The sequence below is a fragment of the Leopardus geoffroyi genome, chromosome C1 (assembly GCF_018350155.1).
Source record: "Leopardus geoffroyi isolate Oge1 chromosome C1, O.geoffroyi_Oge1_pat1.0, whole genome shotgun sequence".
In the NCBI taxonomy this organism is placed as follows: Eukaryota; Metazoa; Chordata; class Mammalia; order Carnivora; family Felidae; genus Leopardus; species Leopardus geoffroyi.
This window is the reverse complement of record NC_059328.1, coordinates 140233288-140259523: the sequence shown is the minus strand read 5'-3', so window position 1 is coordinate 140259523 and position 26236 is coordinate 140233288. Positions and strand designations below refer to the sequence as shown.

Here is a 26236-nt window from a genome sequence, read left to right as displayed (position 1 = left end):
TGGACTTCTCAGCCCCCAGAACTGTAAGGATTAAAATTTTTTTAAGCCACAAAACTAATAGTGTATTTGTTACAGAAATCCAACAGACTAAAAGTGGTAGGACGTATGTGGCTGATGAACCATAGTTTGTGGACTCCCACCATAGGTGAGCCCACATGGTAAGGATAGTGTCATTAATGGACTGACTTGATGGAGTACTCAGTCTCCCGATGGTAGATGCTCAATTAACAAAAAAAAAATACTCCATTATCACCATACATACAAGGGCAGAGTGTTTAGAGCTCACCCCAACTGCAAAGGCAGGAAATCAGGATTCTGAAAACAGAAGTTGCTGAGACTATTATAAAAGGGAAAGAGGAGACAAAGGGACAAAACATTTTAGCATGTTTTTAGAAAGGTTCCCTTGGTGGCCCTGACATTCAGAGAAAAGCTGACTGCATGGGGGAGGGGCCCTCTGGCCAGTTTCTTTGAAGTGAAGCTGCTACCCCTGAGGGTACAACATGTGATAGGGCTTCATCCTCCTCCATCAGGAAGGTTTCCTGACCTTTTCAATTGACTAATTACCATTTAGCATCCTAAGAAGTATCCTTCCTGAAAAATAAAAAGCTAAGTCACTTTGGCAGAGAATTTCATAATTCAAGCTGGAATAGATCACCCATGGTGCATGGAAACTTAACTTCAGTGACCTCCTTTACGACACTGGTAAATGTTTTATCCGAGGTCGCCAGGTCAGTCAAGAAACACACAAGCATGCATTCTATACCGTATAATTTAAAAGCTTTATTTTCCCCCCACAATAGTAAATGGGTTTCATATTAGTTCAACTGAAGTTTTCTTCCTATAGTTAGCTGCCTTTCTCACTGACTGTGTCATTGGTGGGAAAATTGCTTTCTCATGATGGAAGAGTTGATTTCATAGGGACACTCTGAGCTAATCACAGAAATGAGAGAGTCTGACCCAGCAGATTCTGAAGGAGTCTTGAGGTCAAGCAGTCCATTCAGCTAAAGGCCTGGTCAGCAGGACCCAAACAGGCTGCTGCAACCTCTCTGTTGCAGATACTGGCAGGATCCTCCCTGCAGAAGAGACAAGATGCAGCCCCTCTGACCAGGAAGCCTGGAAGCCAGACAATCCCCTCACTTCCTGCTACATGCCCTTTCTCCATCCTGTGGCCCGATATAGGAGTGCTTTAGCTCAGCGAACAACTGGCTTCTGTTTGGGGTCGTCCAAGGTGCACTCTTCACCAAGTGCAAGACTGGTCTTCACTCAAACGTTCAGCGTTCACACAGTTTTTGGCTTGTGCTTCGGAGGGCAGTTTCTGTCTCTCTTAGGAACAGTGGCTTCATGTCAGCAGAGGCACGGAGACCCAGGCCAGCACTGGTAGGTAGAGCGTGGGGGCACTGCTGCCGGATGTTCTCTGAGCATGCATCACGGCGAAGACTGCATTAGTGTGGTTGGTGGGTAACTCTACATTACAGATCATTCCTTCACAGCAAGACCTACACTCCTGTTACAGAAGCAAGGGGAGAGGGGAAAGAGAGTAAGTAATGGGAAGGAGTGGGAAGGGCAAAACAAAGAACAAGAGAATGCTTCCACAGCGCTGAGGACGGACAGAATTAGTTACCCAACTCATCCGGTCTATGAGATACTCAGGCCCTTGAGTACCCTTCCCCCACTAACCCGAAAGTAAGGACTATCTTGAGAGTCTTTTCATTTTAACAGTGATTTATCTGTAGCAAGCCAAGCATAAGCAAAGGAAAAAAGAGGAGGAGAAACCGAATAAGATTGCTTGATTGAGTCAACAAATCTTCTAAGGTTTGTAAGGAAAAACACTGACATGAAAATGAAAGCTAGGAACCTTTTGGACTGGCCATTGATTTTCTTTCTCAGTACTACTTGTTAAGGGATAATAATGACTTTGTATTGTCTATACTAACAACTGATTTCTATCATTACAACAGCAAGGGCTTGCTAATTATGGCTGCTGAGGAGTGGAAAAGGCTTGCTCCCTCACAGCACAAGGTGTTTTCAGAGGAAGCAATCTTCTGTCATAATACCTGGTACAAGGCTTCAACCTGATAAACTTAGCCATCCATAGAGGCTTCCAGGATGGCTAAGAAAAGGGCAGCAATTCTACATGTCTTTATCAGCTGCTTTCAACCCTGGCAGCAAGAACATCAGAATCTCCTTGGAGAACTTTAAAAAAGAAAAGAGAGATGCCTGGGTGGCTCTGTTGGTGGCTCAGGTCATGATGTCCCTGTTCGTGAGTTCAAGCCCCACATCAGGCTCTGTGCTGATGTCTCAGAGCCTGGAGCCTGCTTTGGATTGTGTATCCCTCTCTCTCTCTGCCCCTCCCCTACTCGCACTCTATGTGTCTCTGTTCTTTCTCTCTCTCTCTCTCTCTCTCAAAAATAAAAATTTTAAAAAATAAAAAGGAAAGAAAAAAGAGCCTAATGCCCAAGACCCCACCTGAAGTTCAGTTTCAGCTGATCTGGAATGTTCCCTGACCACCACCAATATAGCTGTGAAAACTCCCCAGGTGACTCTCCAACGTTGCCAGAGCTAAAAGCTACTGGTATCAGAAGCACTTTCTGTACACAGTAACTAAATCAATTCTAAAATCTCATAAAATTAACATATTTTCAAGTAATTTTTTGTCAAACATTTCACAATTCCAGGCATATAAAAGAGTGAAATTGCTCATTTTAGAATGATAAAAATTTAAGGAGATCAACTGATCTGAAATATATCTATACTTCATCATATTAAACTAAGATCAATTCTTTCAGACTCTCACGTCCCCATCTAAGCAGAGGTAGGGGTTAAGACCAGGTTTCCTTAGTAAAAGGCATCCCCATTTCCCTCTTTCCACAACCCAGCTACCCTGTGCATTGTTCTCAGTGATATCTGGCCATAAACAAAATACATGAGCTGGGTTCTGTAGCGTTCATCACTCTCTCATGGATGGTTGGCTCTTGGGCTTCCAGAACAGACTTCAAACAAATCAAGTTCGAGGTCTAGGATGGAGCTCTGTGGTCCGGGAATTATCATTTGTTGTTAGTGACATTTTTTGTTGAAGGACAGGAAGTCTTCAATTTCTCTTTGGTCTCCACTACATCACTGTAAGGGAGTCTTTCCTTAAAGACTACATGTATACAACAGGTTACTTTATCCTTCCTGCCTTTCCATTATGTATAACTAATGACGTAGGAAAAACCTTAGGACAGTAACCTTACACATACACACACACTCCTTACTGTATGTTCAGAATCTCGGCTGTGGTGGCAGCCAACAAAATGACATTCACTTCTGGAGGCACATTTTTTGGTAATGGATGTACTTCTTCCGTGGCTGGTGAAGTGGTGAACTGTCAGACAGTACTGTGTATCTAGGCAGGGGGAGAAAAGGCAACGTCATGTTTCACGCTGCAAAAGAGAAACTCAACAATCACTTCAGGAAAGACTAAAACTCAGGATGATCCTTAGGTTTTTAGGCAAGAAGTTTAATGGCAGGAGTGGATGCCTCTCCTTTGGTGCCAGCTACAGCTGAGAAAAAAGTTGAACAAGCTTTTCATCAGCACCTTAGGTCTGCTCATTTCATATGAGAGTGCCAGCATCTCTGTCTCTGTCTCTCTCCCTATGAGGCACGTGTTCTAGAACTCCAAAATAAAATGAGAGTTGTAAACGTAAAATGCAGTGGGTTAGAACACATCTTGGTGTATTATTCGGCATTTGTTTCTTGTATACTAACAGACATGTGGTGGAACAGAATGAAAACAGGTGCCTCAAAGTATACATCAAGACCACCTTCCTGACCCATCCACTTCTTACTCATGCTCTAATCCTCCCTGCATGTTTGACTTTTCCGGAGTATTCCCATTTTCCTACTCTCTCTGCCCCTCCCTGCACACAGCTAGCTCATGTCTACAGTTTTCCCTATAGCTTTAAGTACTCACATTTTACTACTTTTAAAGAAAGTGATTTCATTCAATATGCTAGGACCCGCCACTTCAGTTTTGCATCTCTCTCCAGTTATCTCAGACCAATGCAATGCTCCTTAGTTTATTGACAAGGGACTACAGCAGCAATGTCATAAAATGGGGGGAAACCTGACTAATGTGGACAGCACTTGGTTTTAGAGAATTCTGTCACATGTGAGCACTATTAGGTCCTTAAAGCTCATTTTCTTTTGAATAAAAGATAACAAGTGTCCGACATTTTGATAGGGTTGTGGTAAGCTTCAAATAATATTAACACGCCATCAGCGAGGCACTCTAACAGGTATTCACTCAGTCAATCCTTACAATAAGCCTTAAGGCAAGTCATATTAATATCATTTTACAGATAGAAAAGCCAAGGCATGGTTTCTTGCCCACAGTTACATTAGACAGAAGGTGGTGGAAGACAGGATTCTAACCTAGGCAGTTTTCTAGGGTTTGTACTCTTAGCCAGAACACTATTCCGCCTCTCAGCATACCTAGTGTTAAACTAGATGATGCTTTGCTGTGCTCTAGGAGAGTAGCTGACTTCTGCCTTTAGAAGGACAGGGAACCACTGAATGTTTGGGAAAGGCATTTCGACCTATACTTCACATAAAGAAGAATTGGAAACTGGTAGCTGCATGTGTTCGTATAAAATGCCACACATGCTAAAGCACCCTAGAAAGTCAGAATAGAAGCCAGGGTAAATAAAATAAGAAATGTCATTCTTGTCATATCCTGTTACACAGAGAACCTCTCTTAACAACACTGACAGACCACAGAAGTAAAGCTCTAAGGTGAAAAGGAAACCTGAGCTGACAAAGAACAATAGCTGTGGGCCAGTCTGCCCTCAAGAAATGGTTGACTATCACGCCCCTAAATGATGACTAACTGAAAAGCAAGAAATTATACCCTCAGGTAGAATTCCAGATGGTTAGTATCTTTGGGGCTTGACTGGAGCAGTCAAAAATGTACTGTCATGCACACTGGAATGTAGGGTCGTTCCGTGGTAGTCTCATCAAGAGTCAAGTTTTCAAGTTGGACTTGGAAGAGCCAACTTCCTTCACCCTTCCCATCTCTGACGTTTCCTCTCTGATGGAAAGCTGCAGCTCCCTTCTTCTGCTCACGTGTTTCAACAGAGATGAAACTCTGCAACCCGGAAATATCCATGCACGTTCCCATTCAAGACGGCTTTGATTCATGAATGACAAATCAGAGTACTGTGCTGTTCCTAGTAGGAACAGTGTTTGGATACAATTCAAAATAATACAGTCCATGAAGACGAAGTACAAGGAGTTGGACATCAGTGCCGTAATTTGCTACTGTTACAATCCTTACCACCCGGTTTTCAGGGGGCATTTAAAGCAAATAGCTAAGAATGGTACCCACCCTCTGAAGTAAATTAGTAAAGAGAGGCATCAGCCAACCTTAAAAACTTTGCAATTACTAAGATAAATTTCTGTGCAAAATGTAGAAACAAATCTCCAAATGCACAAGATACATAAATGTACTCAAACACACACACACAATTTAAGGTCACTCTACAGAAATGCAAAAGAACCTCAAGACAAAATTAAAATAATTAATTACTCTTGAAAAGAAATCATGAAAAATACTGTCCAGAGGCACGTGGGTGGCTCAGTTAAGTGACCCACTCATGGTATCGGTGCAGGTCATGATCTCGTGGTTGTGAGATCGATCGCCACATCTGGCTCCATGCTGAATGTGGAGCCTGCTTGGGATTCTCTCTCTCTCTTCCTCTCCCCTTCTCACTCATGCTTGCACGCTCTCCCTCTCTCTCCAAATAAATACACATTAAAAAAAAAGAAAAATACTTTCCAAGTAGATGTCACAACCATTTGTGCTAATTTACAGCCTAAGAGTCTCAGGCCCCATAGAGGTCTGCAGTGTGTACTAATCATTGGTACCATACACTGGCTTTATCTGGAAGAGGTAAGGCTATTTTACTGCTTTATAGAATATAGTACAAAGATTTCCAAAAGAGTCAAGGTAATAGTACACCAAAACTGGTAATCTTTAGCTCTAGGAGAGTTTGTTGGTTGGTCGGTTTGCTTTTCTTGGCCTTTTAGGTCTGAAAACCTAAAAAATAGTACTTCCTAAAAATCTGAATAGCCTCATCTTCTAGCTCTGAGTAGAGCTTTCCAATTCCAACTCATCCCTCAGCACATCCCGTCTGCTTTACCTCCAAGTTTATATATGTTAAATCATTCGACTTCTTGTCCCTCTATCCCTACCACCATAGTCCCGGTTGTCATCTTCTCCTGCCTAAAGACAATAAAAGACCCCACTTGGTTTCCCTTCTACTTTTGTCCCCAACCACTAGGGATGTATCTGGGAGCTAAGCAAACTAAAAAGTTCTCAAATGTTTGTCAAATGAATGAATGAGTTACCAAGGCACCAATGTATCTCAAGAGTATAAAAACCCTTCTTTGCTTTAGCCAGTAAGTGTGACTTTTCTAGAGGTATCAAGCATTTCTGAAATTCTTAGAATGCCTTAGACAACACTGTGGACTATTTGTTCTGCTTGATAAATACTATTTAAGAAATCCTCCCTGGAGGCACACACAGCACACACAAACTGAGGTTATACCATCAGTTTCTAAGTACTCTCAGAGTAGTCTGATACCTGCACAGTCTACTAAAAGAAATCTGATTTTGATATAACATCATCAGCCTGTTGATATATGCTAATCCCATTATATAAGGCAGGTCTGCTCACGGCCAGTTAAGAGAGACCTAAATGAGGTATAATCACCAGAGAGTGTTCCAAACTCAGTGCACTTACTTTGTGGGCACCATTTGTCTTCTGCCCATCGATTGCAGTTATAATTATCCCTTGCATTTTCACAGGTAAAACACTTGAAGCTATTTGGAAATGGCGTAGCTTTAAAGAAAAATGCACAGTGAAACAGAAAGGTTAAAAAAGACAAAAATTTTAAACATCAAAGATGGCACAAATTAGCAACTTTTATTAGATCAAACGAAATTTACAAACCATCATCCTTAGAGTTTTCGTTGCCAAGGAGCTGGAGTTAACTGCCAGACTTCGGGGCATATTTATTCTCTTTTCTTTAAATATTTTGTCTATGCTTATCTACTATAGAGTAATGAAAATGGTTCCACAAGCCACTTTGAAACACCCATGGTATTGTTTCATTACAATTTATAACTTGGGAATAAGTGGGGGTTGAGAGCACAGGAAAGGGTGGTGGTGGGATTGGAACCAATGATTTGCTTTAGTGTGGCCCCTGAAAAGAACTGGAGTCAGATTAACCTGAGCTTGAATTCTGTTCTTCCTACTGAGTACCTTTATCATTTTTAACTTCCAGGAAATAATAATAGAGAAATGCTAACAGTGAAGATCCCCATGACTTGCAGAGGAATCATGAAGATTAAACAGGAGGCTGCAATAAAAAATATCTAGCATAGTCCCTGGCACATCAAATCCTGCTGGTTTCTGTCTACACGCACTTCCATTACAGCCATCTTCAACCTCAATCAAGCAATCTCACTTGATATACGTCAATTATCACAACATTAGACCTCAATCAGGAATGTAACATTTAATGTAAGGATGATAGCAATTCTCAGGCTCTTATGCTCATGCTGGTGTTACAGAAAGCAGGAATTATGACTGCTGGCAGTCTGGATTGAAAGCAACTAGAACGTCCTTTTGGTCTTTAGGTTTTTGTGTTTTTTTTCCCAACCTTGTATCTTGTTATTTTAATGGGCAAGAAGTCAAAAGTGTAATAAATTTGACATTTCTTTATAATCCATGGCATAAAGCCTTATGTAAAACTTCCAATTCTTCCATTTTTGGAGAATAAAATGGATAAAGATTAAGGAAAATGTCCGACCATCCTAGTAAACTGATCACGTTAGTCAAATATTTCTATTTTTTTAATGATTTTTTTAATCATAAAATTTTATTAGCCTTAAAGTTTCAAAATTTGTCTATAATTTAGATTTTATGAAAATCTCAATGTGTTTGTGCCATGTCATTAAGCTATTAGTATACAATCATTACCAGTTTAGAAACATATAATAAATGATAGTTCAAGGTGTGTGTGGTATATATGCAATATATGTGTGTATGCACACACACACGCAGTGTCACAAATAATAAAGAAAGCACAAAGGGAAGAAGAGTAATATATAGGTTTCATTTAGAAGTGGTATAAAGACAGTGGGTCCCAAACCTGGCTGTGCATGAATAGTATCAGGAGAGCTTTTTTAAAAAGAAGAGGGTTTGGGGGAGGGAAAGAAAAGAAAATAATTTACATCCCACCCTTCTGACTACTGAACCTCTGCAGAGAAGACCAAGGAATATGTAGTTTTAAAGGCTTTTATCATGATTTTGATACTCTTCCAGGTGTGGGAACTACAGCCATTCATCTTTATACCAATTGGTGTCTATAATCTTTCCCTAATAAAGTATATCAGAGAAGTCTCACTTGTCTGAAGAGAGAAAGGAGATGATATATGTATAAAAGTACAACTATACACATGTATGCATATAAAATATATTATCCTATAGATAATGTTCACTGATATTTGCTTCTGTGTAAATTATTAGTGGAAAAGTTGAATTTTATACAGCCTTTTCTAGTGGTGACTATGCATATTAATGAAAATCCAAGTATTATTTCCCACCTAATTTCAAATATACAAATCTGTTTCAAAATTGTTAATGGTCATTTGAAAGAATATATCATTTAGGGGTGTCTGGGTGACTCGGTTGTTGAGCATCTGACTCTTGATCTCAGCTCTTGATATCAGGGTCATGAGTTCAAACCTCATGTTGGGCTCCACAACCATATATAAATTATATATGGAGAAACTTCCTTCCTACAGCCAATATCCTTCTCCATTGAAGAGATCAACAAAGAACACTGTCTGCTAAGCCATTCGTGGTGACAGTGTTCAAGAGATTATTTTACTTTTTCATTTTTAAAAATGTTTATTTACTTTTGAGAGTGAGAGAGCGAGTGAGTGCACGTGAGCAGGGGGAGGGCAGAGAGAGAGAGAGGGAGGGAGACACAGAATCAGAAGCAGACTCCAGGCTCCGAGCTGTCAGCACAGAGACCGACGCGGGGCTCGAACTCATGAACCGTGAGATCATGACCTGAGCCAAGTCAGATGTTTAAACTGAGCCACCCAGGCACCCCAAACAGAGTATTTTAACCAAGAACCATTTTGAGACTTCAACAGAAAGCTAAAGCATTTTAAAGAAATGGAGAAAATTTCTGTCATTATGTACTACTCCTCCTCCCCAAAGTAGTGAAGACTCTCTGGCTTATTCTAGATATAAACCAAATATTCCAGAGCAGGCAAAGTTATTATAGGTGGAAAGAGGGACTTCGAATTGTCGCCCTGACCCTACAGTCGTGAACCAGGACACAACCACTACTTACGGTCCAGAGGAGGCCTCACGTTGTAGAAGTTGATGTTCTTGGCCAATGCCCAGTTTTCTGACAAGATAAAGATCTGGACAACAGCTACAGCCAGAGCATGACGGAGGGGCAGCATTCTGACCTTGGTTATGGGAAAGTCCAAAACTCACATCTACAATGAAAAGAGAGACTGGTCGCATTTATCTGCATTTTGTTTGTCAGGAGGAGCAGGCTTTGCTTCCATTTGGGAAGCCTGATTATTCAAATCTATCCAACCATCTACTTGTTCTATAGGGCCCGTACCTGTAAGCAAACTGCATTCTTTTTCACAGATGAAAGCTAAGTAATTACTGCCTTCTACTGGTCAGGCCTCTGCACTAGCCAGTTAAGCTCTAGCAGGACACCCAAAGGCCTTTCAGGTTCCGGAAGAACAAGGAACAGCATGGGCGTGGCCGCACCCCATTCCCTCACTGCCTGAGGCTAGCCGGCGTACTTTGTGCTGAATCAGCCAATCACTTAACAAACAGGGTTCAGAGGCACGTTCACCTGAAGTTACCGAACCACTTGTCAAGTCCATACTCTGAGTAAACACTTGTGTTTGAGAAATTTTGCAACGCTTTCAAAACCTGGAAGAAACCTTAAGAGTCAGAGCACTAGGAAGAGTCAGAGCAGTGCATAAATGTACAACGAGTTTGGGAAATAGAGTCTCTGCTGGACCCCAGAGCACAAAGACAATGCCATCCCCATCTGTGTCTGTCACACTGGGTGCAACAAGCTGCCAGGAGGTTCTAGAGAAAACGGAGTAAGAGTTGTTTGAAATGCTGATGTGATGTTAGTCCTAGCCCACAAATACTGCTTCTGCTTTCAAAGAGGTGAAGTAGGCAGGTTTGATACCCAGTGAAACAAGAGACGTCCGCGGCGCACCGAGGAAGACAGTACATCTTAAGTCCCACTGGTTCTACCCTCTAGAAGCAGACCTGGTAGTAAGAAAATCTTCAGGAGAGATGCTGAGAACATACAGGATCACCACAAACAGGTTCTCTTTGGCAATGGAGAGGTGTGGGAAGCAGAAAAGGATGTAACTTGGAGTCCAAAGACTTTGGTTCAGGTATTGGCTCTGCTATTTATTAGCTGTCTGACCTTGGGCAAGCTCTTTAAGCTCTATTAACCTCAATTTCCTCATCTGCAAAGTGGTTTAATAACACCCATTCTGCCCACACATTTGGATAATTGTAAGCATCAAATATAGGCTCAGGTAGAATCACACAGGATTGTGAAAGTAACAGCACTTGTAATACAAGTCTGTGAAAATGCTAGAACCTTAGAGTTCAATAATATTGCCTGAACTCATTTTCTTCTTGCTGAATCAGCCGGTCTCTGTGGGTTTAGGAAATTTTTCAAAGAAGAAAAGTTTGATCTCTGCACATATGAGCATAATCCTTCACATGGATATTTTGTTTGAAGCCAGGATAATAACGCACAGAATCTAGGGATTTTACCTCCCCCTCTTGTGTTGTGAGTATATTGGTTTTGCGTGTATAGCTAATAATGCCTACCTACAAAGATGGAACTAGATAGCAGACAAAATATAGCCAACAGCATCCCCATCCCTATAGATGGCTTCTGCCACCAATTGAACATAGTCTCTAAGAAGTACTCAGTGTAAAGGAAAACCTGGAAGGTTTCAAAAGCCAATAGGGCTAAACTTCCTATACTGCATTTCAGCTCACGACAGAATGCGACCTACTGATATGTAAATACATATATAAAATTCTGTCCTGGTTCATTTTAGAAACCAAAATTGATCGTTCACAGTTATTAGATTTCTAAATCTTATTTTTATGCTCTTTCTGAAGAAATGGACGTTTCTAATAGCTAACTATATTATTCCTTACAGACGAGTCATTATGCTGGTACAAATTCTCCTTCTCCTATTCCTTTCTCTAAGTTGGACTGCTCCATATTCATTGTGAATCTGGAGCCAAGGAATGAAGACCCCTGCTTTACACCAGTGGAGGAACTTTGAGTAGGAGAGACTCATCCCTTTTTCACAAATCTCAAATTCATTGTGTTCCAATAGCAACCCATATTCAAGTAATATGGAAATAATGCCTAAGATTATACATTTCAGAGTCCTATCGTCTCCATTCAGTCCCTTTTCCATCACTAACAAATATGGGGCCTCAGACAAATTGCTTCAACTTTCCAAGCCTCAGCTTGCCCATCTGTAGAAGAGGCACAATAACAGTCCCTACCTCAGAGTATAGAAGCACAGACTAAATGACATCATGTGTATGAAGCACTCAGCTGAGTGCTGGGCACATGGGCCCTTTCAGGTAGAGTACAGGTTCAAATACCTGCTTCTAAACCTACTCTCTTTGTAGACTGGTGCAAGTTCCTTGACCTCTCTGTACCACAACTTTTGCATCTATAAAATGGAAGTAATGGTATTAATACCTACCTCATAGGGTTGTAGGAATTAGTTAATACACATAAAGCACTTATCTAATTAGCTGTGTTCGCCATTTTTCAATCCTCACTAGGTAGCATTCACTGTTAAGAACATATCTCCAAACAGGAATCACAAGTCAGAACCCCCGGCTTTCCTCATGTAATCTCTATGTGAGACAGAAGCTCATTTATTCATTCAAATGTCATTACTGGGGCGCCTGGGTGGCGCAGTCGGTTAAGCGTCCGACTTCAGCCAGGTCACGATCTCGCGGTCCGTGAGTTCGAGCCCCGCGTCAGGCTCTGGGCTGATGGCTCAGAGCCTGGAGCCTGTTTCCGATTCTGTGTCTCCCTCTCTCTCTGCCCCTCCCCCGTTCATTCTCTGTCTCTCTCTGTCCCAAAAATAAATAAACGTTGAAAAAAAAATTAAAAAAAAAAAAAAAAAAAACAAAAAAAAAAACAAATGTCATTACTGACATGTAGTGCATAGAAAGAAATTGTTATTACTGGACCTCCAACACGGCCTTTGCTCTCATGAAGTGTGCATTTTAGAAGGAGAAGACAGACACTAACTATGGGGAGAATGTAATTTCAGATAGTCATGATTCTGAGATAAGTACAATAGAGAGATGTGTGGGTGAATAGGAGGACCTACTTTACATATACAGTGGACCCAGTATGAGAAGAAACCACCCAAGCAAAGAATCAAGGGAAAAGACACTAGGGTTCCAAGATAAGAAGAAGTGCACGTGCAGGGGGGAGGGGGCGGGGACAAAGTCAGAGGTGGTGGGACCAGATCATACAGGCACTTACTTACAGGCCATGGCAAGGATTTGGGATCTAACACAACCAAGGAACTGTTTGGTTTTAGATGATCTGATTTTGAAAAAATGCTTGGTCTCTGCAGAGCAACAGGTCCCAAATCCCTAGCCTTATTTCTCACTCCCAGAACAAAGGGATGCCAATAACAGACAACATAGAGGAATTTAGGATTCACAAAGGTTTCTCTGAATAAAAGAGTGATTGGATGGCAGACGACTTTAAAACAACCAAATGAACAGCAAGCCTAAGGATTAGATTTGTATTTTGTTTTTTCCATTCTTCAAAACAGGACTGTAGGGAAAGTGGCATCATTACCATTGTACAAGTGAGCTTAGGAGACAATGTGTGTAAAGATCCTAGCACACTGCCTGGAACACAGTAACCCCATCAAAACAACAGTGAAAAGTTGCCATATGGACTAGTATATTTTTATTTCCATTTTTAGCTAAAACAGCATAGCCTTGTTGTATCAAAATTTGCCAGAACTGCAAAGGTTTTACCTATCAAATGAAACAAACAAACAAAACACTAAATAAAAATGTCTGCTATTTTCCAGAGCCGGCTTTATAATCTATTACCAACACTGCTTTCCCCTAAGTACCTATATCTGTCTCTATCTATTCTGCAGTGGATAGGTTTGTGTTAACATGACTGTTTTATCTTTCACAACCAAAAGACATTAGGATAATGAAAAAGCAAATGACTAACTATGGTATCTGAAAGTTGTTTTACATTTAGAATCATTTCACGGAGACTCTGAACTAAAAATTATCTGCTGAGACTTTGCTGAGTAGGCTCTCACTGCAGTCTTTGTTGCAGAACAAGGTTACAGTAGAGCTTGTATTTTGCTCCAGAAGGAAAAAAAAGAAGTCTTTAAGATGAGTCAGACTAAACCATTCTGGTATTTTCTCCAGGACCATCACACAGAGCAGAGTTCTTCAGAGTGGGGAGGGGTGACTTGTAAGCTTGCTAGGGTTATTTGCAAAATATTGTGTCTATATAGATTTTTTCCCCCTGGGCTGAGGATCTCAAAAGGAATCTGTTAAGGAATCTGTTAATCTTAACATAACAGTTAAGAACTGCTGCTTGCTGTTTCAGAATACAACTGTCAGGATTTGGCTTCCTGTGACTTAGATGGTTTTATATTTGACACTAAGAAAGTTCCACATATACATTAGGTATCTGGTATACACTCAAGTTCAAGGATGGCTCAAATCATTCCTCCCCAGCAGAGCACAATGTTTTTATCCATTTTTCCCCACAGATGGTAGGCCTGGTCAAAAACCCCTCACCTGTGGTGCTGGCCTTCCATTTGGTTTATGATCCTCTCTTTGGCAAGTAAGATATGCTCCAGAATGCCAAAAGAAAGGGGTGCTTTCTGCAAAGGCAGATTCAACAGAGATGGGCAACTCTCAGGTACTCCAGGGAATGGCAGGTAGCCAGATGTGTACATTTGCAAAGCCCACCTGGCCTATTACTGCCCAGAGTAAAGGACCTACACGGCACTTGGTCCAGAAGCGTGACTATTTCCCAGGTCTGGGTAGTAATCAGCATCTTATCCTACATGTGGCATTTTCTGCCTCCACGGAAAATATGCAAAGATGATGGGGGTTTCAACAAGCAGCATGTCCTTGACATCATAAACTCTCTTTTGGGGTAGGGAAATTACCTACATTATTTTTTAAACTATTTTTTAAGTCCCTAGGTCTAGGCTCAGTGCATGGTAAATATCCAATAAATACTTTTTTTTAAAATAGAACCAACATCTTAGCTATGATCTTAAGGAACTCTTTTCTTAACAAGACAAAGATTGTGGGCAGTAAGGAGTTGATGGAATGTCCAAAGATGAAGAAATGGTCTCAAAAGGAATGGACTCAAAGGGAGATTTGAAAAAGAAGACACCGAACAATGTGGTAAATACTGGTACTTCCTGCACAGTTGCTAAAAATGAGTCAGCAAGCCAAGGCTAACTCCAACTGCCAATAAAACAAATGAAATGGATAATTTAGAGGAAGCAGCTCTACTAAGTCCAACATGCCCATCAACACTCATATTCACACTTTCCTGAAAGCATCACTTATCCCGCAGTAAGACACTTTAATGACAAACTTTAATAGGCCCGGCTTCCCTTGTAAAAAGAATAGAAGGCCAAGTGGAAATTCAAAATGAGTGCTGAAATTTTACTAAGAAGGACAAGAATAGATGAAAACACTCCTCTCAAAAGAAGAAATCTGCCCAAACAAAAAAACTTTATCATCTGCAACAAGGATTGTGTTACTTGCTTCTGGCTATTAGGCCAGGTTGGCCAACGGAGACACTCTGGTTCCTGTTACATTTAAGGACAATGTTCATGGGATCTATGTCGAGACCCTGTTGTAGTTCCCTTCCTTGCAGGGGGACTGGGGTTTCAATTGCTAACCTGCCTGGGCATCGAGAGCCCAGCTCCTATGCTGCAGCTTCTACCTTCTCTAACAGGTGTTCTATTTCTGGTACACAAAAAGTTCTTTTGTCCTCCTAAGTTTAAATATGAATTTCCTTAGAGATATTTAATCTAGCTTTTTTAAGTGCCGGAAGCAAAATACAAGAGAGAATTTTACCTTATACCCACCCAATCCATTATCTTCCTCTGAAAATACAAAATACCCACGGAGTACCATGGACTTTATTCTTAACAACATTCACTAGGAAAAAGTAGGATCATGATTCAACCACATACCAGCTTATCCAAATCTTGAAAATATTAGGATGATAAATCTTGCATTTATACCAGGTATTCTGCTAAGCACTCAGAAAACAATAAATAAGAGACACAATGTCTGTACTCACATACATTACTGGGGCCAAAAAAATTTGAGATGTGTCTGCCAAGGGTTAATACAATCATCTTAGAGAGGAGGAAAAACAATGGGCTTTAGATTCAGAAAGGGCACCCAGAATAAGATTCTGGTTCTCCTTTTTGTTTTGTTTTACAGGATCAGCATTTTTTAAAAGTTGTTGCTTAAATTCCAGTTAGGTAACATACAACATAATATTAGTTTCAGCTGTACAACATAGTGATTCAACACTTCCATACAACACCCAGTGCTCATCACACCATCATCTATTTCACCCATTCTTCACCTACCTCCATGCTGGTAACCATCAATTTGTTCTCTATAGTTAAGAGTCTGTTTCTTGGTTTATCTCTTTCCACCCCCACATTCCCCCTGCTTTGCTCATTTGTTTTGTTTCTCAAATGCCACATATGAGTGAAATTATATGCTATTTGTCTTTCTCTTATTTCAGTTAGCATAATACTCTCTAGCTCCATCTATGTCATTGCAAATGGCAAGATTTCATTCTTTTTATGGCTGAGTAATATTCCTGTGTGTATGTATATAAAGGAGATATAGAGATATATATGTATACACATACACACACACACACACACACCCCTCCAATCTTTATCCATTCATCAGTTGATGGACATGGAGGCTGTTGCTGTAATTTGGCTATTGTTGATAATGCTGCTATAAACACCAGTGTGCATGTATCCCTTCAAATCAGTATTTTTGTATCCTTTGGGTAAACACCTAGTAGTGCAATTGCTGGATTGTAGGGGAGTTCCATTTTTAACTTTTTGAGGAAGCTCCATACTGTTTTCCGGAGTGGCTGTACCAGTTTGCACTCACACCAACAGTGCAAGAAGGTTCTCCTTTCTCCACATCCTTGCCAATACTTGTTGTTTCTTGTATTGTGGATTTTAGCCATTATGATAGGCGTGAGGTGATACCTCACTGTAGTTTTGACTTGCATTTTCGTAATGCTGAGTGACATTGAGTATCTTTCCATGTGTCTGTTGGCCATCTGTATAGTCTTCTTTGAAAAAAATGTCTACTCATGTCTTTGGTCCATTTTTAAGCTGGATTATTTGTTTTTGGGTGTTGAGTTTTATAAATTCTTTATAGATTTTGGATACTAACCCTTTATCAGATATGTCATTTGCAAATATCTTCTCCCATTCCACAGGCTGCCTTCTAGTTTTGTTGACTGTTCCCTTCACTGTGCAGAAGCTTTTTATTTTGATGCTTTTTTTTTTTTTTTGAAGTTTGCTTTTGTTTCCCTTGCCTCAGGAGACACATCTAAAAAGAAGGTGCTACAGCTGATGTCAAAGAAGTTGCCTGTGTTCTCATCTACTATTTTTATGCTTTCAGGTCTCACATTTAGGTCGTTAAGCCATTTTGAATTTATTTTTGTGTATAGTGTAAGAACATGGTCCAGTTTTCCCAACACCATTTGCTGTAGAGACTCTTTTTCCCATTGGATATTCTTTCCTGATTTGCCAAAGATTAATTGACCATATAGTTGTGGGTTCATTTCTGGGTTTTCTATTCAGTTCCATTGATCTATGTTTCTATTTTTACACCAGTACCATACCGCTTTGATTATTACAGCTTTGTATTATAACTTAAAGTCTCAACTGTGATGCCTCCAGTTTGCTTTTCTTTTTCAGGGTTGCTTTGGTTATTTGGGGTCTTCTGTGCTTCCACACAAATTTTAGGATTGTCTTTTCTAGCTCTGTGAAAAATGCTGATGGTATTTTGATAGGATTTTGATAGATATTTTGATAGGATTGTATTTAATGTGTACATTGTTTTGGGTAGTACAGACATTTTAACAATATTTGTTCTTCCAATCCATGAGCATGGAATGTCTTTTCACTTCTTAGTGTCATCTTCAATTTCTTATGAAAACTACAAATTGTTTCTACATTTACTAGCCACATAACCCCATTTGTCAATAAGATAAGTGAGGCTTAGAGCCATATAGATAAATTTCTTAAGCTGTTGTGGGGATTGGGTATAATTACATAGATAAAGTACCTTTCACTTAGATGGCATTAAAGAAATGTTAAGTGTCTGCTTCCCCTCATGTATCTTCCTTCCCAGTTCTTCAGATATCATTAGCAGGAGAACAGAGATAAGATCAAGAGATATAACTGTCCAACTCCATTCCATACTAGCTGGACCAAATCTGGTAAATAGTGTTGAGTTCTATGCACTAATTTCTAAAGGGCATTCAGGAATTATCTTTCTTGCAACCAAATGAAAAGTTGGAATGAATGACTGACAAGGTTCCTTCCCCTTCTAGGATTTTATGATTTCTATGGAAGGATATTAATAAAGAATTCCAGTTATACCATAAAAAGTCATATGTAATACAGTATTCCCATATTTCAGATCCCTGCTATAATGTTTACAAGGATAACTTTAAAAATCTCATCATAGGATCAAAACTTCACAGAAATGAATATTTCATTTCTAAGCATAAGGCTTATGCTTAGTACATTTTGTAGTGCTAAAGATGGTTTTTTCTACTACATACAACCTGATAAAATATCATCTAAAAACAGTGCTAATATTAAAATACTGTTATTATGGAAATCAACCTTAAAGCTAATGAGTTAATACGGGGCAATAAGTGTTCAATGGGTAAAAAATAGTCTAATCAATTTTAAAGGCAACTTTCTAAATGTGATTCAAATGTTAAGAAAAAAAAAAAAAACTAAAAAAACCCTTCCCAAGTAATAGCTTTTCAGCTGCATTTTTGTCAAAGACACAAGTTTACATCTTTTTTGAGAAGGCTTTGATGACACTAGAGGAGAAGGTTAAGAACTCCACATGAACAAGATTAAAAAGCTTAGATGATTGGGAATTGGAAAATGTACTCCTTTTAAAAAGAATCCAGATGGGTTTGCCATGTTTTATTGAACTATTTAGACAAATGGTAGGAACCTAATAAATATATGCTAACTGATTAAATTTGAGAGTATCCTTCACATAGGTGAAATAATTGTTGCCCAGTTTGTACCCACAAACGATTTTTAGGAGGCTTATGCCAAGTCATTTCGACATTAAGGCTCTCAAAATACAGAGTAAAAACCCTGAGAGAGGAAAGATCTGAACCACTAAACTTCCATGCATGGTGTTCCTCTGTTGTGCATTACATTTCACTTTGTACCTTTCAGGCGTTAAGGGAGATGCATATGGGACACATATTCTCATTATTTGATAAAAGGAAACTCTTCCTGGTATTTAATTCTCAAACTAATGGGTGCTATGTGTTATACAGAGAGCACCAAACAGCATATGGATAATGCCTGAAATTTGTTTCAAAGAGCTGCAGAGGCATCTTTCAATTGGCCATTTCTTTAAAAGAAAAAAAAGAAAAAAAATATAGAGGTATTTCTGCTATCAGGGAGGCAAATGAGAGAGATTATTTTCTTTTCCATGGAAGCAGGGGGTCTTTAAATTTGAGAGAAAGATACAAGTGGACTGAAGTTCTGCAGGAAAGCTGTGGGCGCACAGGTGTTTGGTACTGTTAATGAGCAATTCCACTGGCAGAACTACATAGACATAAACCAAGCAGCAACAAAGGCTGGGCATGGAAGACATTGTTTTTATGTTCCATATCCTTGCTTGCTTTGCCGAACCCATTTCTTTTAATAACCAATCAAAGCTCTCATAATAGAAATCTAGGCTGGAATGTCCAACAGCTGGCTAAGAATCCATTATTCTACATTTGTTGAGTGGAGGAATGTTTCATGCCGAGCATGCATTCTCTAATATGTGGCATACACAACTCAACTGAGAAAATTTAGCTTTCAGGGTCAGCATACAGGCGATGGCTAGGACTTTTGACTTCATTTAGTCTCAGCTGACATAAAAAAGGGACCATAAAAATAAAGCGTTCATGCAGATGTCCTTCTCATTTGAACCTCTCTGTATAAATTCTAACATAAGAGAATGTCTATACCAAAACAAATCTTCGGCAATAAATTCATTTGGATATGTGTGCATGCATATATGCACACCCACATACATACATGTACGTATGTGCTTCTACACAAACATAGATCTATTTTATTGAATGACTTGACTGTTTAAGTGCTAATTATGTGCCAGGTTGTAAAAGTGTCCCTAGAACTCTGTATAAAAGACTGTATTGCCAATCATGTCAGCTGTTTCCAGGACCCATATTGTTATCCTTCAGTTGGGAGATCTTCGGTATATAGAATTGTTACTATACATTTGGCTTGTCATCTTTCTTCTGGGCTAGGGCTTAATGTCACTGACCATTGTTTATAGAGCTCCCACTAGTTCAACTTTATTCTCGATTCTACAGCTAAAAATATATCACACAAGTAAAGGACATGTTCGTGGGTTTCATTCTGAAAACAGGAGGGCATTTTAAAAAACAACAATAAACTATGTGCTTTGGCAAAAGACTATCATGCTGACTTTTGCATAGTCACAAAATTCAGGACAGATTATTCAAAGAACTCTCTGGAAGCTGACAAGCTTATAAAAGCAATCCTAATAAAAAATTTCTGCATTCTGCATATATAACAAAGTTACAGCATGTCACTTGCTCTATAAATTGTCACTATTACCGCTTGGAGCAGAAGGAAATGTACATATATAAAGATATATATGTGCATAATTTCATATTCCCAGAGGAAACTGAAAAATTATGTGCATTAAATAGTGTTTTAATTGCAACAAGAAAAACTGCATTTAAGCAGTGGTTCATAATCCCACAAGGATAAAGTCAAGTGTAAATGCTGTCTAGTATAATGGGGGAAGAATGGCCTTTGTAGGCACGCAGGCCTGGGTGCAAGTTCTGATTGTGTCACTTGTTTGATCTACTCTAACAAACCCCTCTATTTCTCTGAGACTCTGTTTCCCTATCAGTAAAATAGAGATATTAAATATCTGTTTTGCGGAAAGTCATGAAAATTGAAGGAAAAGTCCCTACCCATTGCTGTTTTTGTCAAATTATTAAATCAGTTGGAAAGCTAAAAATAGAAATTTAAGGTTGGTTCTTCTATGGATTACACACTGGAAAATATTAAGATCATGCAACACCTACTCAACACTGAAATTCAATACACGTTTTACAGCTATCAAATTCTATGATTGTCTGAGCATACATGAGAGAAGTTTGTAAAATTCCCCTGAAGAACAATTTTAGGAAAACTACCCTAGAACACACGTGGCACAATGGGCCTAAGTTGAGCATTTCATTTATCTGTTTTCTGATAAATCTGTATTCTTTGTGCTTACATAAGATGCAATGGTTCTTACAAAGTCTGTTTTAAAAAGCAACAAGTTCTGTGCTCTCACATGCATCCTTACCCATACTGACAACTCCTCTTTAAAGGCCTAGTTCCAATATTTCTCATTCATTTAACCTTACCGTGTCTGTTCCAGCCCATGGGTTAGACTCTACTCTGAAAAAAGCTTGGGTTTGTCTGGGGACATAAGACCATATCCCTTCTTGCTTAGCACTGGGTTGGGCACAACAAGTTTTAGTCCTTACTTGTAAATAAGCTAAAAGTTTCTAAAGGTCTCACACAACTGTAGGCATTACCAATAAAAATAAATTGAAAAAAGAAAAAAAGGGGTGTCTGGGTGGCTCAGTGGGTTAAGCGTCCGACTTCAGTTCAGGTCATGATCTCACGGTTCGTGAGTCTGAGCTGCACGCTGGGTTCTGTGCTGACAGCTCAGCCTGGAGCAGGTTTCAGATTCTGTGTCTCCCTCTCTCTCTGCACCGCACCCCGCCCCCACTAGTGCTCTGTCTCTCAGAAATAAACATTAAAAATTTTTTTAAAAGTTTTCATTTTCTCTACCAATAGAACTTCCATTTAAATTGTTTGTGTAGATTTTAGGTTAACCATGTGGAGATTGTAAGAACTCTATTTTCAGCAACTGAAGGTCTACTCAACTACAACCTAGTCTATTTACATGTTGTTCAACACACACTATGTCAGGCTTTAAAAATGCTATGACCATCTTCCCAAGCTATCCTCACAGGATGGAAGGGAAGTGAACCCTGCCGGGTTTCACCTTTTGCCCCTTGAGACCCAACCTCCATCCCTCTCCATGCTGCTCTGTGCCTTGGGAAGCCAAGTTATGAAGACCACTCATAGTTTTTTTTTTTTTCCCCATGGGCTTCTAATTTGGTTTGGGTAATGGCAGAAACTGGGAGGTTGGAGAATGGGAAGAGACTGAGACTGGGGTACCTGTTCCCTGACTCACTCCCTGCCTGGTTAGCACATCCCTCAGTTCCTGTCAGGTGGCCAACTCCAGAGCTACCTTCTCCTGGGTTCTGACAGCCATTCTCTCTCCTTGTCCTATAAGCCTACATAACAGAAATAACTTCTCTGTTGCTAACTCTGGCGTCTGGTACTATCTCCTGCTGGTTTTCCCAAAGCTAGCCATACCATTATAAATAACCTCCTATCAATTCACCAGACTGAATATACCTTTGAATGTGCCATCTGCCTGCCTGGTATCTGAGCCTTGAATCTAGTCTTAAAATACCAAGAGTCACTTTGGACCAAAGTATCATGGCTTATTGTTATAGCAGACTTATAGTAGGAACAGCTGTAGTGAATAAACAGTACTGCTTTACTAGGAGAACATAAGAGCGAATATTACTGTTGGCTTATAGTAAAGCAACAATTGAATTTATGCTATAAACCAATCGAGGTAAGAACAAAGGCTTTCGAAAGAAAATGGGAATATTAAATAGATAAATCTAGCTGAAGAATATGTTATAATCTCATGCAAATATCACAAACCCATCAAAATTCAGCTTTTTCTGCTCCTACCATCACTGAAGAATATCATTAAACAAACAGAGGGATAGGGGCACTTGTGTGGCTCAGTCCGTTAAGCGTCCTCCTCTTGAGTTCAGCCCAGGTCTTGTTCTCATGGTTTGTGGGCTCAAGCCTGGAGCTGTTAGCCCAGAGCCTCCTCGGGATTCTTTCTCTCTGCCCCTCCCCCTGCTCAAGTGTGTGTACGCAGGCTCTCAGAAATGAATTTTTTTAAAAATTTAAAAAATAAGTAAGCAGAGGATAGGCAAAATTCTTGAACTTCAATCAAGAAGCTGCGAAAAAAGAACACACGTTGTTATGGACACAGTACTGAAGCCCACTGAAGCCTTAGTACATTCAGGTTTCAGTGTAGTACCTCCAATTGCATTGTAGCACCTGTAAATATCTACACAGAAATGTAAGTGTACTTGAGTATAATAAATCCACTGTAAACTGGAATCCCATATTAATGTAATGGTGCTTTGCCCTATAGTCTCCTTCCTAAGATCTTACATTTTGAGAAACAACACTAATTTTTACGTGACTATGTTTTCTTGAAATGCCCCCTTTGGTTAGGCATCTGGTAACCTCTCATCTTCTGTGGTACCAAACCTTCCTACTGGAATAATGTTCCTGGTAGCCTCATTTGCCCAGAAAAGCCCTTTACTTCACCTCCCAAGGTTACTCATACCCACCTTTCTTAATTTTCTTTCCCCCTCCTTCTCTTCCATTCCCTCCTACCCTCACTCAAGGACAACTGAAAGAGGTGGAGGAAAAGTTCAGCTCAAAATGTACACGGAGATCTCATCCATATTCTGTACCAATTTCCAGACCATAAAACTCCTTACTGGCAGAGAAAGTGTTCTGTGATAATGCCTAAAATAGTCCCTTTTACCTTGTACTTAAAGCACACCTTGAATGTAGATTTTAAAACAGTGGCATGCAACAACAAAGTCAAAAAGGCCAAAAAAGGGAGTCTTTTCTAGTTCCCTTTTGTTAGTGGATCCAAAGACTCCCTTCACTGAAAGCATCTTAAGGGGAAGACTAGCTTAGGGATGTGGTAAGGACAGCACCTGAAAAGTGAAGAACTGAGTAAGCACCCATGACCCTACTTACTACTCAGTACGCCGGAACATGGAGCCCACTGTAATTGATGCTGAGCTCACACTATTGATGGCAGATGATTTCTAGTCCAGAGTTGCAGTTCTGGGCTTTTGTTCGCCACTGTGGGTAATAACCACTCTAGCAGTAAGTACAGTACCTGCATTTCAGGTTTACCACTCCTTGGTAACCACCACCCCCCCCAATGCACACAGCACCCACTATGACTGCTTCATACTGTTCGCACAGGGCAGACAGCTAATAGGTGTTGAATAAATGCTTGACTAAGGTTGACTTCACACATTCATTCAATTTGCAAAGTCCATATCCTTGACGCTGAGGCAGACCGATTTCCACTTACCCTCTAGTGTCAGGGTTTGGGCAGCAGGCTGCTACCCCAAGTCATGGCTGTACAGACTCAAATTAGCACACTATACCACATGACTGATTGTCAAAGAACTTTCCCATTGAAAACTAATTAATCTTCCCCAAACATCCCTGTGAAAGGTAAGTTTTCTGTGCTCATCTGCAGGTTATAAAGAGGAAACTGGAGATGAGAAGGTCATGGGCTGTGCCAAAGGCTATTAAGGGTGTCTGCTGGGGAATGAAGTCATAAAGCAGTGATCCAGGTTCAGTATCTATACCCACTCCAAACCTAGGCCTTTTCCCCATGTTTTAACCATCTTAACATTCTCTGGGCTTTAACGAGGGTATAGACAGAGTATAGCAGATATGTGCATTTCAAAGGGGGGAGAAATTATGATTTGACCCTACTAAATACTTTGGATGTATTTCCAAGGAGAATTCATAGTAATGTTTTTATTTTTGAGAGAGAGTGCAAGTTGGGGAGGGGCAGAGAAAGAGACACACACAGAGTCCGAAGCAGGCTCCAAACTCTGAGCTGCCATCACAGAGCCCAATGCAGGGCCTGAACCTACAAACAGTGAGATCGCGGCCTGAGCCAAAGTCAGATACCTAACCGACTGAGCTACCCAGGCGCCCCCCAAGGAGCACTTGCATTAGAAGTCCTCGCTCTCAGATCTTTTACAGCAAAGATATCTTGTTAGGTAGATTTAGTACTGTCTCCTGGAAAGAGGGCTGAGAAGTATCATCTTCACTGCCCTTCCTGAGATATGCATGGGGGGCGGGGAAGGGGGGGTTCACCCTTGCACCCACAGAGACACAAGCCTATGCACAGACTGCCCACAGAGTCCAGACCTGTGAACTGCCCAGAGCAGAATGACAGCATGGGCTCCTTGCCACACTTCACCCGGGCTGTTGCTCTGCGACAGATTTCAAGTCTCTGATCAGTTCCCCGGAGCATACATACAGCAAATATTTCAACCTTCTCTATTATCAGCCTTCCGACTTTGCCAAAGAGAACCAGGATTGGCTATTTAAAAGGGCAAAGCAAGCTTCAACTACCAGAACCATGTCCTTTTTCCTTCGTGGGTTCCTCTTCCTCATCCCACCTTCTAGATGAGGACCTGCCCTGAGTTTCATGCTCTTATGTAATTACTATTTACCTTCCTATAGTATGTTAATAGTACTACTCTCCTTGGGGACCGCCTTCACTCGCACAATTCCCATTCCTTGTCAACTTCTAAATCAAGTCTATCCCTGACCTGAGGAGGTTGGATTACCAACTATAATTTTCTCCCATTTTTATAGAGCATGACTTGGAGTAGATGACTATCTCATTTAGGGAATAACTACTCTGGATAGACATTAAAACATTCTCTATTGCTATAGTAATTAAAACAGCATAGTATTTGCACATGAGTAGTTAGACAAATGGAACAGCAAATCCAGAAATACACTCAAATACACATGGGAATCTGTTATTATCTGTTATTATCCTAATTTCTCTAATGTGCTTAAAATTTTCCATAATAAAATTTTCTTAAGGTACCAGAACAAAATATGAGTGACTTCCTTGGAGGGGTGAAAGGCCTTTCCATTTGTAATTCAAAACTCAGAAAGTATAAAATTAAAGTTTGATACATTCAATTACATTAAATAAGTTATGTATGACCAAAAGATAGTATGAATCGAGAAACAAGTAACAACCTGGAAAAAAAATTTCTTTCAACTTATGTCACAGACAAAACAATGGATAATCTCGCTAATATGGAAAGAGCTACTAGAAATCAATAAGAAAATTATCAGTAACCTAACAGAAAAAGAAGCAAAGAACATTAACAGCCTTTTCATAGAAAAATAAACAAAATGGTCTTTAAACACAAGGAGAAAAGTTAAGCATCTTTTCAAATAGGAGAAATGAGAACCAAGAGTATACTTTAAACTTTCAGATTTTGACTAGTCTCATATAAAAATGTATTCTAATTCTGTGTTTTAAGGAGACCATGGGAAACCATTATTTGCATACATTGATTGTGGAAAGATGACCCCTTAGAAGCAATTTGGTAACATTATTAAACTTTTAAATGTATTTACCCTTTACCCAAAATCTCACTTCTTGGAATTTCTTCAAAAGATGGCTTGTACACATGCACAATGATACAGTGTCATCAGAGTCATAGCAGCACTATAATAGCAAAGGATTGGAAACAATCTGTGTCCATCAAAAAGAGTGTGTGTGTGTGTGTGTGTGTGTGTGTGTGTGTGTGTGTGTGCATGTCTAAAACTCTACATACACAATGGAATAGAACACAGCAAAGATGTTCCCTGTATGATGCTGTGAAAAAGCCCTAGGATACAGATTATATATACATATATATCTGAATGGAGAAAGATATAGAGATATGAATATCACGTTATTTTTGTGTGTTGGAGAGAAAACAATAAAAATTACTATATGGGGGCGCCTGGGTG

At 39.9% G+C, this 26236-nt stretch overlaps 1 protein-coding gene across 7 annotated transcripts in view; it reads right to left on the bottom strand.

Moving 5' to 3' along the window:
- Positions 1 to 760: 760 nt before the first annotated feature.
- The window catches only part of LYPD6B (LY6/PLAUR domain containing 6B), a 177521-nt gene continuing 152045 nt past the window's right edge, over positions 761 to 26236 (bottom strand). For 6 of the 7 annotated variants that reach the window (XM_045479755.1, XM_045479761.1, XM_045479756.1 and 3 more), the window contains 4 exons: positions 9412 to 9562; positions 6783 to 6881; positions 3255 to 3385; positions 761 to 1504 (listed from right to left, as the gene is read on the bottom strand). In XM_045479755.1, coding sequence (XP_045335711.1) covers positions 1340 to 1504; positions 3255 to 3385; positions 6783 to 6881; positions 9412 to 9526 — 510 coding nt within the window. In that variant the 5' untranslated portion in view covers positions 9527 to 9562 and the 3' untranslated portion in view covers positions 761 to 1339. The remainder of the gene's footprint in view (positions 1505 to 3254; positions 3386 to 6782; positions 6882 to 9411; positions 9563 to 26236) is intronic. The other variant, XM_045479762.1, reaches the window with a different exon arrangement.